We start from the raw sequence: 19,231 nt of genomic DNA, 5'->3' as shown, positions 1-19,231 counted from the left end.
CCTCTTAGTTTTCCACTAGTATTTCTCTTTCTATTCTTAAGTTGGGAATAGAGTAGTTGCTTTGGAAGATGATAATCAGGCATCTGAACAACATGACCAGTCCAACAAAGTTGATGTTGAAGAATCATTGCTTCAACACTATTGATCTTTGCTTCTTTCAGTACACTGACTTTAGTTCGCTTTTACTTAGGAGTATAGTAATATAGGTGAAGGATGCCACTCAGTGAAAGTTAGGCTTCCTTGTTCTACCAGAGCCACTGGGAGTTAAGCATGCCCACTAAGTTAAGCTGGATAAGCCTAGTTTTTCTATAATGTAGCAAGATCAGCCCCAAAATATAGAAGATTACAATTCTATGCATGTTTGCATATTAAGACTCAGTCTTCATATTACTTTAATGCCCTTTTAGTTTCTAGAACATGGTGCTAAAGATTCATGTACCATTCTATTCTATGTGAACAGAATCCTACAGAATTTAGGGACCATTTCTTTGGGCTACCATTGGTCTTGGCTCTAATAATTGAGCTGCCTGAAGCAGAGTCCATAGGATGCTCACCTTCAGGGCTAATACAATTGCTCTGAGAGTGCTCCACTGTTTAGGCACCAATTAATCTCCCTTCATGGTATCACCTGAATCAGACCATTTCAACCTGATGCATAGCAGGCTGCTCCTAGACAGTATCTGTACCACCAGCTGCCCCCAAGTCCATCTGCCGCTCTTTTGCTTTCTCTGTCTAGAGGGCGCAGCCTGGAATCTGGACCATATTGCCAGAAACTAGAATAGGCTGCCACACAAACCTTCATATTCTTTTAACATACAGTGGTGCCTCACAAGACGAAAAGAATCCGTTCTGTGATTCTCTCTGTCTAGCGGTTTTTTCGTCTTGCGAAGCAAGCCCATTGAAGGATTAGCGGATTAGCGCTATTAGCGGCTTTTAGCGGCTTATCTGCTGATCGGCTTAGCGGCTTAGAAAAAGGGGGGAAGGGAAAAAACCAGCAGGAACTCGCAAGACATTGTCATCTTGCGAAGCAAGCCCATAGGAAATTCGTTTTGCGAAGCACCTCCAAAACGGAAAACTCTTTCGTCTAGCGAGTTTTCCATCTTGCGAGGCATTCATCTTGCAGGGCACCACTGTATAGTGCTCCCGTTTGTGGATTATAATTGCAAGCTGTTTTGTCTGAAATCTTGGCTAAAAAGTGAGATAATAAATATAATGACTAAATGAAGCATAAAACACACACACAGGGGATATTGCAAAATCCATTATGGAGTTGAACACAGTATTCTTGAAGTTACTAGCTCACAGTGAAGAAGTGGGTTGATGCACCACTATGTGATATTTTCAGGGTTTATGTTAAATTGGTTAGGGCCATTCTTTACACTTGCTTATTTCCCTTTTTGCCAATCACTGACTTGTATTCTCACCTACTGTTGGTGACATGTTCAACCTAGCATTCTGAGCGTTTTCTCCCATTGCTTTTTGAGATAATAAGCTTTGAATCACCCCTCTTCTTCCCATTTAACAGATTGAAATATTGATTCCAATCCAGCATTGCAATGGGTTGAACTATATGACCATTGGGTCCCTTATGATTCTACAATTCTATTATTTGATAATATAGACTGTGCTAAACCTGCCAACCTAGCAGTTCGAAAGCACGTCAAAGTGCAAGTAGATAAACAGGCACTGCTCCGGCGGGAAGGTAAACGGAGTTTCTGTGCGCTGCTCTGGTTCACCAGAAGTGGCTTAGTCATGCTGGCCACATGACCCGGAAGCTGTACGCTGGCTCCCTCAGCCAATAAAGCGAGATGAGCGCCGCAACCCCAGAGTTGGCTACAACTGGACCTAATGGTCAGGAGTCCCTTTACCTTTACCTTTACCTTTACCTAAACCACATAAAGAATTCTTGCTGATGCTTAAGCACCTGATCATTGCAGAGTACAATCCTTTGTGATGGTTTACTTCTTTCAGTGTTGATTTATTCATAACACAGTTTTAACGACTCCAGACAAATTATCCAAGCATTGGCAGTCCTTCTTCATCCCCCTCTCAAATGTGACTGCTCCAAAGGCTGCTTGCCAATTACAGTATAAGATGCCCACTTCAGCAGCCAATTAGCTTTCAAGCGACCTAGTCCATCCCATTTTGCTAGGGTATCAAACTATACTGAGGGCAAAAAAGGCAAGGTCACTTTTACTTTTATGCAACACACACATATACATAGCACCAGCTTACAGACCAGACAGTGGCATTTCAGCAGAACTGCAGTCAAGAGACACTCTGGTACAACTGATGATTTATCAAATGCCTGTGGGAAAAGACAGGGCTGGAAGGGTACAGGATGTGAAAGATTAGATCCATCATTGCCTTGGGACATCCAATAAAAATAGTAATTCTGTCATGCTTCCATTTGTCCAGTCGTCTCGATGTGTACAGATTTCATGGAAATACAACCCTTTGGAATGTCTTTCTTCTTTATGCTGCAACACTGTAGTCATCACTCTAGTTTTTTTAAAAAAGAGGCAGTCGCAGCACTAGAAGAAAGTGCTTTCCCTATTCTTTGTTCCATGCATTTGTTAAGAATGCAGTGATTTAATTTGAGACATTTGGGCAGGGCTGGCATTGGGAGTAGGCATTCTTGGACACCTGAAAAGGCCCACACCCCTGCAGGATGCCCACTGTTGACTCTCAGAACCTTCATTTGCGTGGACAGGTGGAGTCCCCCAAACCCTAGGCGGCCCCTGTGTGGAATAACGACTCAAGACAACGTGCTATGGGATTAAAATTGGCCACAACTTTATTATGTTTCAGATGTGGGTAGACCTTGGCTCAGGCATTGGGCGTTTTATCCCTCCCAGTCCCCCGCCAGGGATCTGGGGAACATCAGGGTTATCCAGTGGGGGGGGATGGGCTGGCTCTGGAGAACATATGTTCAAGCAGAGAGAGCCTGCCCCCATTATGCCACCGTTGCAGGGGAGAGCAATGACGACCTCTAGGCATACGGCCAAAGCCTCCCCTCAAACAACCCGTTTAACGGGGAACCCTGGTATCGCCACTGCAGAGAGGAGGGGGCGTGGGTCACTGCTGCACGCCACCCCCATTCAGGCAAGATAGAGTAAAGGATTCCGTCCAAGGCCTGATACCAGCAATGTTGTGACGTTTTGCTACGGGAAAGGCAAACCTGCCAATGCAGGAGAATTCCTTTCCGGCCCTTCAACAGCGACCTTGATGTAGCAGTACCCGCGTACCTGTGGAGAAAAGGTACCTGCAAAAGAAGTCTGAACTGAGGGTGGGTAGGGTGGGAGAAGCTCTGGAGCCAACTGACAATTCCCAGGTAAGATCCTCCCTCTATTGTGTGGGCAGGTGGTCCCTCCCCCTACCTGGCCTGATCACCTTGGCAACGCCTCCCCAGGTGGGACTGGGCAACTGACTGAGGTAGGCAGAGACCTCCAGGTATCCCACCGGGGGGAGGCGAAGCCAAGCCTGTGCTAATGGTGCCGCATAGGGTCCAGGGGCTGCAGGCGACCACGCAAAGGGCGCCTTCCATTTAATATGGGGAGCGGTCATTGCAAAAGTAAGGAGATGGAGAAGGCTCCTCTTGCTCTTCTCTGGGTAACTATGCTATCAAATGGGCAACCATCAGTGACAGTGGGATGGATCTTGGCCCACTGGGGGAATTTGGCCAAGGTCACCCAAACCCGGAGCCAACACCACATATATATATGAAATCTATTACACTGGTCCTAGGGTGCAAGCCCTGAGTGCACAATTTGCATCCAATATGCTTCAGAGCTTCTTCAGACTTTTAATATACAATACGCTTCAATCAAAACATGCTCCAGATTGAGTTAATTCTCTGTAAACAGTTGTAAATGTTGTGATTCGCACCATGCCAAAACTGTAGCTTCATTTCCGCCCTGTGAGTAAATATGAGATATTTGAGAATTTAATGAATGGAAACATGTTTGGTTAGCTTATAACTTCAACTCCTACCTTCTCTGCCAACAAATTGAATGCTGTACTCTCTTATTGAATGCATGAAGCAATTTGTTATGTTATGAATTGCATGGGGCTTATGCATGTGTATGGGTTGTTTTTTTAAAAGACAAAATGAGCCCTATAGTCAGGAATATGAAAGGAAGACATAGCCAATATTTTAAAATGTACACCTCAAATGTATCCTATGAATGGGACAGATGCATCTCTGGAAACACATGAATTATACTGATCAAAAAGAGTCGGGCTTGGCTAACAGTCCCTACAAATTATAAGATACCCATTTATTTAGCAGCCATCCTGATTTTCTTACAGAGAGGTTAGATTATATTTGGACTTTATTGAGCATTCATTCTCATTTGTTTGAGAGGTGGTTATGCATTCATCCTGATTTGCTTGTGGGATGTTTTCATATCTTCCTATCAATCAGTCTCTTTATTATCAGTCTTTATACAAAGAAAGTTTGTATAAATGCATAAACAATATCAAGCAAAACAAAATAGAGTGCCACAACAATAAAATGGCTAATAACCACATTATACTATAGAATGCCAGGAATATAAAACAAAATTACAAGTTTGCTAAAATTAGTCCTTGGTGAGTTTTTTTTTTACATGCAGCAGCACCAAATTTAGCTAGCCTGGAAGAAATGAATATGTTCTGATGTGAAAGGAACAACAACAACAAAACCCCACAAAATGCATCTGGGAATTTCCATAAAAATAGTTCAATAAAAATCTTATGTATCTCATTATAAAAAAGAGCAATAGATAAGGACATGAGCAGGGACATTTGCATTGATAATAGGGGAATTTTGGGGGGAACTTCCCTCCAGAACTGCTGACATCTTTAAATAGAAATACTTGTGAGTTATAGATTGGCCTAGGATTTAAATACGTGAAATTGTATAATATTAAGGATAGAAGTCAATATGAAAAGAAAGAAAGATGTTAATTGACTAAGTAAATTTTATGTGAAAATAGTTTTGGAAAACTATAATGATTGATATGGAAACTCAGCTGGGAGGATTCGAGGAAGTCACTTAACAATGTTAACAAAAGTGGAATTATTATAGTTAAGATAAATGTTTGTTTGTTTGTTTGTTTGTATTTGATGTTTTCATTTTATTTGTTTGTTATAAATTTGGAAAACCAATAAAAAAAATCGGGGGGGGGGGGGAATTGCTGACATCTTCCCATTAGTCATTCATCGACCCCACACTTTTGACTACATTTCCCTTTCATTTTACAAACTGGAAAATGTCTGGAGTTTTTTTGCTTATTTTTAAAAAGTGGACTTGTTTAATCCACTTGAAATGTGGGAACTGAGAGTTCTTGTTTGCATCTGAATCACATAATCCTGATAGACTGGAGGTGACCTAACTTGGTGCATGAAACTCAGGTTTGCTTTCATGTAATGTGATAACTGGTCATAACACTCTTGGTGTAATGGTATCTGTGAAAAGTTTTTGTTAAGAAATGGAATTGCATAGTTAGAATTCCTTTTCAGGCAGGCAGCCTATGGGTTCTGCTCCCTGATTTTGAAATGCTTTCTCATTCAGAATTATTGATGGACATGATCTGATGCCCTTGCTTCGAGGTATTGCTCTCCGATCCAAGCATGAATTTCTCTTCCATTACTGTAATGCATATTTAAATGCAGTGCGCTGGCATCCAGGAAACAGTAAGTAAAATTGTCTGATCCCATTTTAAATATTTTATGCAATTTTTATTGCAACTTGAAAAGAATTGGGGGCGGGAGAGAAGGAAGGCCTTGGGCTACGGTTACAAATAAATTGCTTGAAGTGCCTAACCCTTCTCCTTATTTCCTTTATCTCTGCTATTCTTTTATCTTAGTGAAAAAGCCAGTTTCTATAAAGGAAACAATTTGGTATTGGATAATTAATTTCATGCAGTATAACAAAGTTTAACATTGTCACTGTGCTAAAGCCTCTAGTATCAGAATAAATTTTAAAACTTTGGGCAGAGTCTGTTACATGGGAATATGGGAAGCCGCCCTATGCTATCTCAGCAATGAAGAGGCCTTCTCCACCTGGAAATTTTGGTTCCTTTCTAGTATATCCCTAAAGGCCCGCTAGGTGTGATGTTCTTTTTAGTCTGGTTTATTTTGACCTCTGCCTTTCAACCCAGAGGCTTCCATGGCTAACAACAAAATAAAACAGAGGTAGTAGCAAATAATAAAAAAGGGTAAAACCTAATCATAGTTAAAAACTTTAAATTACAATGAAATAAAAGCAAAAACAGCAGAGCAGCAAAACAATAGCCATAAACGCAGAAGACTACAATGACAATAACAACAGTAAGAGCAATCAAAGCACAAGGCAGCATATAAAATATCATGCATTAAAAGAGAATGGGATTTAATTTTAGCTGGCAGCCAACATGGTGAGCACCAGCTGGATGTTCCTGGGCAGAGAATTATTTCTCTGGGTTCCACAACATTGAAAGGTCTATATTCAGTCAGCATCTGCCTAACCACCAAAGGTGATAGGATCCTCAGAAGATCCTGAGAAGATTATCATAAGAGGTGGGCAGGTTTGCATGAGGGCAAGTGATCCTTCACATACCCAAGGAATGCCTTCCACCAGCTTCAGATGGTAAGACAGCTACAGCTGTTTCTGGACTGGTAAAGCATCGAGGATGGATTATTGCAATGTGTTCTATGTTGGGATGCCCTTGAGGTTAGTCTGGAAGTTGCAACTGGTGCAAAATATGGTGGCTTGACTGCTTGTTGGGTCAGGAACACATCGACCCACCATTGAAATAATTGCACTGCATGCCAATTACCATATTTTTCGCCCCATAGGACGCACCGGCCCATAGGACGCATCAAGTTTTTTTGGGGGGAAATAAAGGGAAACAAAAATTATTTCCCTGCCAGGCGCTTGTGGGGCAGGCAGCGGGGAGAAGCGCTGCGTCTCCCTGCTGTCCCCGGAGCTTGTGGGGCAGGCAGCGGGGAGAAGCGCTCTTCTCCCTGCCACCCGCCTTCAGATTAGGTCCAGGGACAGCGGGGCTGGCGGCAGGGTCTCCCCGCCGTCAGCCTCCAAACCACTTCGGGAGACAGCGGGATGGCGGCGTTCTGCCTCCCTCTGTCCCCCGACCTTGTGGGGCTGGCGCTGGGTGGGGCTTTCCTGAAGCCTCTTCAGTGAAAGCCTGCATTCACCCCATAGGATGCACACACATTTCCCCTTCATTTTTGGAGGGGAAAAAGTGCGTCCTATAGGGCGAAAAATACGGTAGCTAACGGGCTTAGTTCAGTGTGCTATTTTTGCCATATAAACCCCTATACAGTGGTACCTCCAGTTGCAGATGGGATCCGTTCTGGAGCTCTGGTGGAATCCCAAAGTTTCTGCAACCGGAGGGACCATTCTGTGCATGCGTGACTGGCAAAAACCCGGAAATATACTTCCGGGTTTGCTGCTTACGTATCCCGAGGTTTACGTCACTGGAGGGATATGTAAGTGGAGGTACGACTGTACAGCTTGGGATCAGGATATCTGAAAGATAATCACTCCACTTATGTACTCAATCCATCTCTGCACTCTGCACTTGAGGAGTTGAAGATCTCCATTCTGCACAATGTAGGAATCGTGCCTTTAGTGTTGTGGCACCAGCCTTTGGAATCTTCCATTGTATTTCTGGTGCTTACTGAAGCCTTTTAACTCAAGTTGTTACACAACAAGCCTTTTAACTCATGTTCTTACCAATTCTGCATCTGTACTGTAATTATTTTTAAGTTGTTTCTTATTGTTTTATCACTTGTGTTTTACTGCCCTAGGCTTCTTTGAGAAGGAGGGTGAATGAATGAATGAATGAATAAAGGGCTTTTCAGTCAAAGCTAGCACATTGAATTGTGTCTAGAAAATAATAATAATAATAATAATAATAATAATAATAATAATAATAATAATAAAATATTCCAATTACTGCTTAAGCGAAAGTGCTGGCACCATATTCTTACTCAGTTGGTGGTTTGACTGTATTGTACATAAGTCGTGAATGGCCATCCTATGTGCAATCCATTTCAATAATCATCTGGACATTGCCAGGGTGTGGATAATTGTGGCAACCCTACTTCTGCCCAGGGGGGGACTGCAGCTGGTGTTTAAAAACTGTTGAAAACTACTTTGTATCAAAGGTGTTGCTTGACTTCCAATATTAAGACCAGTTCTAACATGATGCTCATGCTGCAAATTTGATCTTTATGGGGGGCTGAAGCCCACCCAGAATACTACTTTCCAGGTCCATTGAATTATCTACTGTTGTCTGGGTTAATCACTCCTTCTCCAGTTTATTGCATTTTAGCATCTATATAAAGCTGCTGAGAGATGTCAGCTAGGGAATTTGGAACACGGTGTCCCCAAAATGTGGATGACACTCAGTGCTGTATTTCCATACTCTTTGCATATTTTCATAAGCATCTGACTGGCCACTGTGAGAACAGGATGGCGGATTAGATGGACCAGAGATGAGGGAGATGGCCAATTCTAGACTGAGTTACATTCCCCCCCCCTTATGCCAGTTAGGGTCTTCTTGACACCTGTGGGATTCTCTCCTCTTGAAAGTTTGGTTGTCACCCTCACTACTGAGTGTTCAATGGTACCTTAAGACATATCTCTTCACTCTACCCTTTGGAAGTATTTTAGGTCAGCTATATCTATGTTGCCTTCTGCTGTAGTGGTTTAGACACTGCTTTACAGTAATGATCAAGGTTTAAACTTTTTTAAAAAATAAATGAATGTATAGTATTAACTGTATTTTGTAAACTACCCTGGATTCTTAAAAGTTGAAGTGTGGTTTAAAAACTGAACAAATAAATGCATTATTGATCCTAGGCATCTGCTTAGCACTTCTATAGCCACACATGTGTTGGATGAAAAGGAGTGAGAGAGTTGTGCAAGCTTGGAAGTGAGATGTCATGAATATCAACAAGCATGCTAATGACATCTCACTCCAAATCCAAACTTGTCAGTAGGCAGAGCCAGGGCACTAGTTCTCACAAGTTCACAGAGACTGGGAGAAGTACAGGGACCTAGGAAGAGGGAAATGGCGGCATGTTTAGGGGTAGAGATTTAGCCTCTTAAAAGAACACAACAAACAGATTCAGGATTCAATCATTCTCCTTCACTTCCCTTATTTATTCCTCTGAATGATTTCACCATAAGTACCATTTGCTGCATGAGAGAGAGGGTTCTTCAGACATCCTTCTGAGTTCAGTAATATGTTTCTAGGAAGAATGAGATGCTTCCTTTGAAAAGCCACAGTGGGGGAAAGAGCCTTTCCTTGGCCTCGTCTCAGGTCTTTTGGAAAGACATAGCAGATTTCCTCCCAGCATGTTCCCAAGTGCAGAACCTGCTATTCTTCACTCCTGTTGCATCGTCCGCTTGAGCTTCTTCACACTGTGTAACAGATAGATGCCTGGCTGATTGCAGCCCTGATATTTTCACATTGCTTTATCTTGGGAGTAGAGGCAAGCGGTAAAACATTGTTCATGCCTCTTTCAAGCTGCTAGCCTCCAGAGAGAACTTGAGCAACTGGTCTCTTGTCCAGTACCGATCTTCATTTTTTTTTAAAAAAAAAACCATTTCCCCTGTGGACACAATAGAAAAATGTTCACAGAGAACATTCTCAAGATACCAAAAGGTCCTCCATGTGGGCTTATCTCCTTCCAGCACACTACAGTTATACAAAGAAAATATCTCTGCAGTTCTTTAGCTCTCTTATTCTGATGTGTGGTTGATTTTATCAGGCTGGGCATTCACAGAATTGCTCTTTGTGATGGTTTTGTTGTCATCTCTCTGCCTTTCCAGTTTTTCAGCTCCTCTGTACAACACCGCTCTCATGCTGCCAAATGTTGTTGGTAAATAATAAGAAAATCGCAGCATAAAATTTTGGTCAAGGAAATGCATTGCTAGCAGGTAAAGGCACTGAATAGATATGGTACCAAATCTGTTGTTGCTGTCAAAATGGCAGCCATGCACTTCCTTCTCCCAACTCTCTTTAAAAACTGAACATCAATACATTGCCTTTCTGGTGGTTTTTGTTAGGGGCCATACATTTAGCATCTCATTCCCCCCCCCCAACCTCTAAACACATTTACATCAAAGTAAACCTTACACTGATATCAGCAGATGTTACGTCCAGCTGAAGTATGTTTAGAAACACATACACTTAACTTTTGTGATGTACAAGTCAATCATCATCATCTGTTTATTTCAGCACCATCTGTTTATTTGTATGTTACATCCCTAAAAAATTATGTTACATCCCAAGTGGCTAACAGGCAGCATATCAAATGAAGGATAATAAATAAATACTAATACTAATACTACTACTAATAATAATAATAATTTTAAAAAGACCCATTGAACAGGACTTTCCCAGATAAGCATGTATAGAATTTCAGCCTTCAGGTTTTATTTTTTTGTAACTTACCAAATGTGTGGTATGCATTCTGTATATGATAATGGTTTTGAAAATTATCCAAGCATCCTAGAAACATTTGACCCTCCTCATTCTCCCTTGAAATGTAACTTTTAATTTATCTATTTCCCCCCTAAGTTTCATATTATTTTTTTTAAGTTAACTGTGAACACAGTGGACTTTCTGGGCAACTTACGACTTTCATATATTACATCAAATTTCATAATGTTATGGTAAGCTTTCAAAAGTGACTGACAACAGATACATCTTCCACCAGATCTTGCTTTTAGGCATGGTCATTTATCATATCTAGTAATCACAGTATGTGTGTCATACCAAGCTTGCTCAGGATTCCTTTCACAGGGTACTGAGAACACATGTTCCTTAGGCTACACTCATGTTCACCATTCATAGGTAAAGGTAAAGGTACCCCTGCCCGTACGGGCCAGTCTTGCCAGACTCTAGGGTTGTGTGCCCATCTCACTCAAGAGGCCGGGGCCAGCGCTGTCCGAAGACACTTCCGGGTCACGTGGCCAGCGTGACATCGCTGCTCTGGCGAACCAGAGCCGCACACGGAAACGCCATTTACCTTCCCGCTTGTCAGCGGTCCCTATTTATCTACTTGCACCCGGGGGTGCGTTCGAACTGCTAGGTTGGCAGGCACTGGGACCGAACGACACCATTCATAGGAGGTTGCTAATATCTGCACCAGCTTCTTCCCCACCCCACCCCGCCTGGATGACGCAGATGCTTTAGGCTGTAACAGTTCAGAGCCACAACGGGAGAATTTCAGAGTTCCTATTAGAACAGTGCTGGGGCTACCAAATAAGGAATACAATAATAAGTTGTTAGCGCAAATCTGCCTGAATGATTCAGCTTGTTCTAAGATGAGAATGCTTCCCCCATTTTCATTGTTCTCTCTTCAGTGCAGATTGCGCCATTGTTGTATATGCTGTGCTCCTCGTGTATCAGAAACTCAGACAATCTTTTCCTCTTGTGGTATAATATAGGGTGCCCAAGGCTGTGTGCGCCTTTCCATTTGCAGTGCAAAGAAATCGTTTTCCTTAGTATGGAATTGTGCCTGCGGATCTTCAACATGCTGCTTTTAATCTAGTTTGGTTTTAGATCCTGGCATCTACCAATGATGGCTGTGGTTACTTGATACTCATGTGAAAACCCTCCCTTTGATTAAGTTCTCCACACCACTTCCTCCCTGCACATCCCCCAGATGAATGAGGAAGGAATTCGTAACTGCGACCGTGGTATACACCCACCCACAATGCCAGTGGGCAGTCTGGATATACTCCTCCATCTATTTTCAAATAGACCCACTGGGAATCAATCTGCACTGAAATTTTATTTTTGGAACAAAACTTTTTTTTAAACATGCTATTCAGGGGCATAAAATGTGCAACAGGTCCAGATTGTGTGTGGACTAGGTAGAAGAAGATATTCATGTACACTCAATGTGGAATGTAATGTCATATATAGCTTTTTCTTCTTCCTAGTGCCTCAATGAAAGGAGAAACTGCATGTGGTAATTCCCCCATACCTATTTTTTCAGCCTTTTTTTGTACCCGATCCTTTTCAAGGTCTGCATTTCTCTGTTCTCAGATGCGATTTTTATGTTATGGTTGGAAAAATTAAAATAAAGGAGTAGGGTTTTAAAATACCATGAGCAAAAGCTCTGGAACTTTATTGGCCTATGAATCAGAGTTATTAAAAATGTATTGCTTTGACAACTTCATTACAAGGAGAGCAGTCACCCGATAAGGAGCAGATCTGTGGTTACGTGGGACATTTGCATCACTCAAACTCAGGGGATCGTTTAATGGCCATTTACAGAGTTGTAGTCATATTGGAGCAAATGAGTCTATACTAATGTGTATGGCCGCTGAATCTCATTTTCTAAGGTATTTTTTTCTCACTGAAGACAAACAAAGTTAACATAAACAGATATACCCAATAATTCCTTTGTGTCTTGTAAACATTCTTTGGAAGTATGCATCAAAAAGATTTAATAAGTCTAACGTTGGTTTAGTATTCATAAGAAAAGCATTATTGTAATGCTGATAAATGCCAAGACAATTGATTCATCAACAACAGTATATCTGGGTTTATGTTACCTATCAAGATTCCTTTTCTATACTATAAACTTCTATTTTATTAAGAAGAAATAAATATATTTCTCTTTTATAGCACATGCTTATATCCTTTTGGGGGAAAACAAGCAACACAAATATTTTTTAAAAATCCAGCATAATGTAATCATTAGTGCCAAAACAGAATTGGGAAGCTTTGGTTCAAATTCCTACTCAGTCACAAAACTGTGTGTGTATGTGTGTGTGATTTATTTAAAAGAATTATACTCTGTTTTCCCCTTCCAGAAAGGAGTTGCTCAAAGTGGCTTAAAGACATAAATGGAAGTGTAAAAACAACCCTAATTCCACCCAATAAAACATAAATTATCAAACTAAGAACAGCAGTGTAACACAGGAACACAAATTGCAGCATTTACAACCAGTACATTAAGCAGTAACAGAATCAACACCTTGTTTGAATAGGATTGGGTTGTATTCAGGGCTTTTTTTCAGCTGCAACTTTCAGAACTCTCAGGTGAGCGCCATTGCCATTACAGTCATACCTCGTGTTACAGCCGCTTCAGGTTACGTCTTTTCAGGTTGCAGACCGCCAACACCCGGAAGTACCAGAACGGGTTACTTCTGGCTTTTGGCAGTCGCGCATGCACAGAAACACTGAATCACGCTTTGCACATGTGCAGAAGCACTGAATCGCAACCCACAGATGTGCAGATGCGGGTTGCGAACACTGTGGGTTGCGAACGTGCATCCTGCACGGATCACATTCGCAACCCGAGCGTCCACTGTATAAGACAACAAGGGAGGTGTTCATGGTGAGCTCTTGCACCTCTTTTTCTAGAAAAATAGCACTGGTTGTATGCAATGCTGTGCACAGTGGGACTTCAATTTCCTTTCCTTCCCCTGTTTTGGAGGGGTCATGTTATGGAGCTGCTATGAACCACCCTGAGACCTTCAGGTATAGGGCGGTATATAAATTCATTCAATCCATCCATCCATCCATCCATCAAACAATCAGTTAAAATATGGAGTGTGCAGAAGGGGCTCAGGGGGATAGGAAAGAAAGTGGACATTCCAGCCAAAGTGGAACCACATCAGTGAAGCCATATGGGAAGCCCAGGACCATACTCCATACACACTGCCCAGACTTGTGCCCCAGGGAGGTCACTTGGTTGCTGCTAATGCAGCAGTTTGACTTCTCCCCTGGAGGCACACTCCATTGTCTCTCAAGACAGATGGATGCCAACACAACTGAGGAATGCTCCCTGTTGTTATTAGATAGCAACGCCATCTCTCTCCCTCTGTGTAATCAATATTATGTGATTTCCACAATCAGGACATAGCTGACATCCTATGGTAAACAGATGGTTGTCAGGTTTGGTTGTCTCTCTAATTTTGTGTTATGCCATGTTCTCCCTGGCAGCAATTTTGGGTTATACCATGCCCCCATAGCAGCCTTAGCTTAGGCCACACACTGCATGGCAGCCATTTTGGGACTCCCTCCCTCACAACCTTCTGCCAAAACTTGAAATATTCTCACTGGTCCAAAACGATTAAAGACACCTGACATACCAGGTGCCACCACAAAGAAAGACTTCTCATGCATTGCCACCAACTGTACTTTACAAAGCAAAGGCACACATGAGCAGGGCACAACAGCTGATCTTAAATGACAGATTCCTTGAAGGGGAGAGGGTCCTTCAAGTACCTTGGCCTCAATCTGTATAGATTGTATAGAGACATACACATGCAAGTATGGCCAAGAAATATTCAGCCCGTACACTATAGCTAGGCATGTTAGCTGTTTTCGATTACCAGCAGTCACTGGTAACTGCTAGTAGTACTGGTTGCAGCAAGCTGACAAATTCCCATTTCTGTCTAGTCCAGTTCAGCCCTTCCGGCTGACTTTTCATCTTGATAGGAAAAACACAGTTACTAGAGCATACTTTTGCTTCCTTGAACTTGATCTAATATTTTGGTCCTTCAAATGCAGGAGTAAGAAATAAGGAAGCAGTACATTTGATTCACAAAAAATAGATGAAGTTCTAAGCATATGATATACCAAAAGGTTGTTAATTGTACTCGCTGTCATCTGGCAAATGAATGCTACAGTAGTTTCATATGTGAAATGTCAAATGTATTCATTATGCTTACATTACTACACAACACAGCAGAACGGAGCAACAGGCTTCTCAGAATGGATATTGCCTCTCTCTCTCTTTCTTTCAGTTTTCATTAATCTCTTTTGGAGAAGCAACTTCTCACTCCCCTAGCTCAGGATACACTGTAGTACAACCTAAACCAGTGGAATTGCATGCGAACCCTCTGCTGTTTAGATAAACAGGATTCTTGTTACACTGATGCTGGCCCACTGGGGATGAAGCACACAAACTATAGAGCTTATTCGGTTTTTGGGTGTCGGTTAGGGCTCCACGTGAAGCCAGAGATAAGCTAGCAGGTGAAGACAGGAAAGGAAAGGGAAAAGACTATGGATTTTCCATTCCACTTCTGGATCTTCTGCGTGGGTGAGAACAACAGAACCCTTGGCTTTTAAGTTTTGTAGCAGAAAATTTCTGTTGGCGTGAGTTGTTCCTGTATGGTAGCACATTGTTTAGGGGCCTTTGCATGTTTCATCTGGCTGTGTACTTCCTGGAAGTACCTACAAAATGCAGGTATGCTTCACTTGCAATAGTATAATGATACTCCAGACTGTGTAAATTCACATTCCCCTTCAAAGTTGCCATCTGGATATACTCTAAGGAGCTTCCAGGAGATGTTTTTCTCCTGGGTAGCTACAGGCTGACTTTGCAGCTGGCCTGGAGAAGCTAACCTGGAAGGTGTTCAGACTTCCCAGTGTCTGTTCCACATGGCCAAGAGAGCATATCTATAATTTAAAATACAGGTAGTCTGGAAATGGCCTGAGATACTCCCACTGTGCCATGCTATTTCTCAACAATTAGAAACAAGTAAGAATAATGAAGGTGGAGATGTACCTCAATAATATGAAGAGGAACTAACACATTGGAGAAACAAAGTGGAACATATTATATAGAACCTGGCAGGGTTCTTGAAGACAGCCATACAGCACTGCTTTAAAATTCATTTATTAGCGATATTTACTGAGGCACTGAATGGGTTCTGAATTAAAACAGCATAATTAATTGATTAAAGTTTAACGCAGTGGGGAAGTGCGTTAGAACTAAATACTGTTTCTAGCATCAGTTTGAATTAAAACCATCCTGAGCTAAAACCATCCAGAGCTAAATTAGGAATGTCTGTGAGGAGAGAGAAATGTTGACAGGTCTGAATTACCATATATCAACACAGATGTTTTAAGGAGGCTAATTCATTTTTTTAAAAAGAATAACACTGGCACTGTAAAATATATTTGTGAAATCTTTTTTCTTTCTTTCTACGTCCAGCCTGTTGAATTATGGATTTACATAATAGAGTTTAAAATAAAGTAAGTCATTCACACATGTTTGTTGCAAACCAGAAGGGACAACAGACATAATTAATAACTGTGTAAATTATTTATTTTACACTAATAATTATATCATTGTTACATTATTACTTGAACAATTTATATACCACTTTCCTCTCTGAGTTCCCCAGGAACAATATGCTGGTAGGTTAAATACAGCGCCTTATTAACAGCAGAGTTCAGTTCAGGCATTTGTGATGCAGATATTTACAAGCGGAGATCCCACTCGTTCCTCTTTCCCAATACAGATACGTTTAACTTGACATATTGCTCTGTGTACAGTTCTTCCCTAATTATCTGAATTAACTCTATTATAACCATTTTTAAACTTTTCCAAAATATATTTAATATTTTTTCTATAAAACCTTATCTAATACCTAAATACTTTTATATATAAAAACAAGTTCTATGTAGCTGTTGATTTTGGAAAAATTGTTCTATTTCCACCAGGTTGTCACAACTGCCACAAAGTATACATCAAAACCTATATATTTTAGGAGAAAATTACATGCTGATGAATTTGATGTATATTTTAAAATAAAAAAAATGTGGAGATCCAAATCTAGATGAAAAAATATGAAAAAATAAAATTGTTCAATTCAGCCTCCCCTGCTTCAAAAAATAGATTTGTGCACAATCCACTTTTGTGAACAGAGGATGGAGTTACTATAGATGAATATCTTCTCCATGGTCTAACAGTTGAATTAAACAGAGTTTTAGTTAAACCTATAAATTCTTCCCAAGCCTTGCTTCTCAAATCTACTAATTTGGAACTTACGAGATACTAAATTAACCAAATGGCTTTTAGTTGCTATATTGGCCGGGTGGGTTTTTCTAAAAGTGCTGCAGGAATTCATGGAGATGAGGAAGTCCACTTTGAGCATTTATGAGATTAAAGTGAAATGAAAGAACTCTGCCAATAAAATGTAAGCACCACTGTCTTCCACAATAAAAGGAAAAGAAATATAGTAACCTGAAAGTTTTATTAGAAATCTCCATCCATCAAGGCAGAGGACTAGGCAATGTAGTATGAGAACTGCAAGTGGGATTTACCAAGAAAATAATAGTGTGTTCCAGTTCTGTAACCCTTAGAAAATGTAAAGTGTATTTTATTTACATGCATAATTTTAATAAACTAGTAGAACATAACAGACAGTGGGGAATGGGGGCAGAGAAGGCTGTCCAAGGAATGGATTCTTGCATGCAAATTTTCATTTTTGGGGTGGGTTATGTTGAGAGTGTCAGGTTCAACTAAGTTTCAATCGGTATAGACCCATTGAAATTAACAAACATGACTAAGTTAGGTCCACTCATGTCAGTGGGTCTACTCTGAGTAACACTTAGTTGAATGCTGCTTAAGAATTGCAAAAGGGACAGTAGCATTTAATGTCAGGCAATTCATTTAACCTATTGGGGTGGGTAAATAGTAAAAAGTTAGGGAGAGGCTGTAGCTGAATGGCAGAGCATCTGCCTTGCCTCCTAATGGTCTCGCGTTCAAAAATTAAAGCATCTTTCATGGCTTCAAATAATATTCATATATTAGGGAAATCATGGACGTAAATGCTTATATAAACTTCTTTAAAGGTAAAGGTAAAGGTAAAGGGACCCCTGACCATTAGGTCCAGTCGTGACCGACTCTGGGGTTGCGGCGCTCATCTCGCTTTATTGGCCAAGGGAGCCGGCGTACAGCTTCTGGGTCATGTGGCCAGCATGACTAAGCTGCTTCTGGTAAACTAGAGCAGTGCACGGAAACGCCGTTTACCTTCCTGCCAGAGCGGTACCTATTTATCTACTTGCACCTTGACATGCTTTCAAACTGCTAGGTTGGCAGGAGCAGGGACTGAGCAATGGGAGCTCACCCCGTTGCGGGGATTCGAACTGCCGACCTTCTGATCGGCAAGTCCTAGGCTCTGTGGTTTAACCCACAGCGCCACCCGCGTCCCTTATAAACTTCTTTAGTGCAACATTATTGTTTAAAAGAAAAGATTGACTGAATTACAGAATGTCTGGATACACATTCAACAGCATAGTTAGTAAACTATGGAATGAAGAAACTTAGAGATTGTGTAATATCCCTTTACCACAGCCACACAAAGAAACAAATGAGTCTTTGGGTGCCTACTGTGTTTGCCTTCAGTTGCTTGAGTCACTTGGGCACCACTCATTCTCCAATTGATTTTTATTGTACTTTAAACTGAATACAGTCATACCTCGGAAGTCGAACAAAATCTGTTCTGGAAATGTGCTCAACTTCCAAAACGTTCAGAAACCAAGGTGTGGCTTCTGATTGGCTGTGGAGGCTCCCGATTGGAAGCTCCTGCAGCCCATAGGAAGCCGTGGAAGCCACGCTGGACATTCGGGTTCCAAAGAACGTTCACAAACCGGAACACTCACTTCCAGGTTTGCGGCTTTTGGGAGCCAAAACGTTTGATTCACAAGGCTTTTGTCAACCAAGGTACGACTATACAGAGATTTAATGGTTGAAGGTTTGGCAATGGACTTAAAAGACTCTCTCTCTCTCTCTCTCTCTCTCTCTCTCTGTGTGTGTGTGTGTGTGTGTGTGTGTTCTGTGAAGAGCTATGCCAGTGTAACCTTATATAATTGGAAGTTTCTTATTTCTGAATGTCTGGTTATCCTATGGGCTATTTGGGGATAAACGAGTTCCAAAGCTTTTGTTCCACCTCTGCAGGCATGTCTGGTCAATATTTTTCTTAGAAACATATTCTTCTCTTGTTTTCTTTTCTTTTTGAATTCTTTCCTTGACCCCACAGGAGATTAGTTTTAGTTTTCCTCTGCGTGAGAGATGAGGACCCGTAGCTCTCCAAATGTTGCAGTCCAGCTCCCATCAGCTCCAGCCAGCATGGCAAAGAGTCAGGGATTATGGGAGTTGTAGTACAACAACATCTGGGGGACCACAGGTTACCCATCTGTGCTCTGGACCTTGACCTCAGCCTAAACATGTCTAGAAAACAGAAAAGTTGGCATAAGTATCAGAAAACCCAAGCATGACCCTGACTGTCAGAACAGCTAAAGGAGGCAAAGCAAATGGGAGTGCAGCTCAGCTAAGATTCCTTATTATGCTTTTTAATTTTTCCATTTAATGGCCACCGTGAAGCAGCCATGGAGGAATTTGTGTGACACATTTTGGATATTTGACTTGGTAACTGTGAAATTACATAACTGTCAAAGGGGAGGAGAGCATTTCTAGT

At 41.4% G+C, this 19,231-nt stretch overlaps 1 protein-coding gene across 4 annotated transcripts in view; it reads left to right on the top strand.

Moving 5' to 3' along the window:
* The window catches only part of STS (steroid sulfatase), a 102,039-nt gene that overhangs the window by 71,324 nt on the left and 11,484 nt on the right, over positions 1 to 19,231 (top strand). For all 4 annotated transcript variants that reach the window (XM_082220103.1, XM_082220102.1, XM_082220105.1 and 1 more), the window contains one exon: positions 5,558 to 5,679. In XM_082220103.1, the coding sequence (XP_082076229.1) occupies positions 5,558 to 5,679 (122 nt within the window). The remainder of the gene's footprint in view (positions 1 to 5,557; positions 5,680 to 19,231) is intronic.

The sequence above is a fragment of the Podarcis vaucheri genome, assembly GCF_965113315.1.
Source record: "Podarcis vaucheri genome assembly, chromosome: 4".
Taxonomy (NCBI): Eukaryota; Metazoa; Chordata; class Lepidosauria; order Squamata; family Lacertidae; genus Podarcis; species Podarcis vaucheri.
The sequence above is the reverse complement of the archived record's forward strand: the minus strand, read 5'-3'. Positions and strand labels throughout refer to the sequence as shown.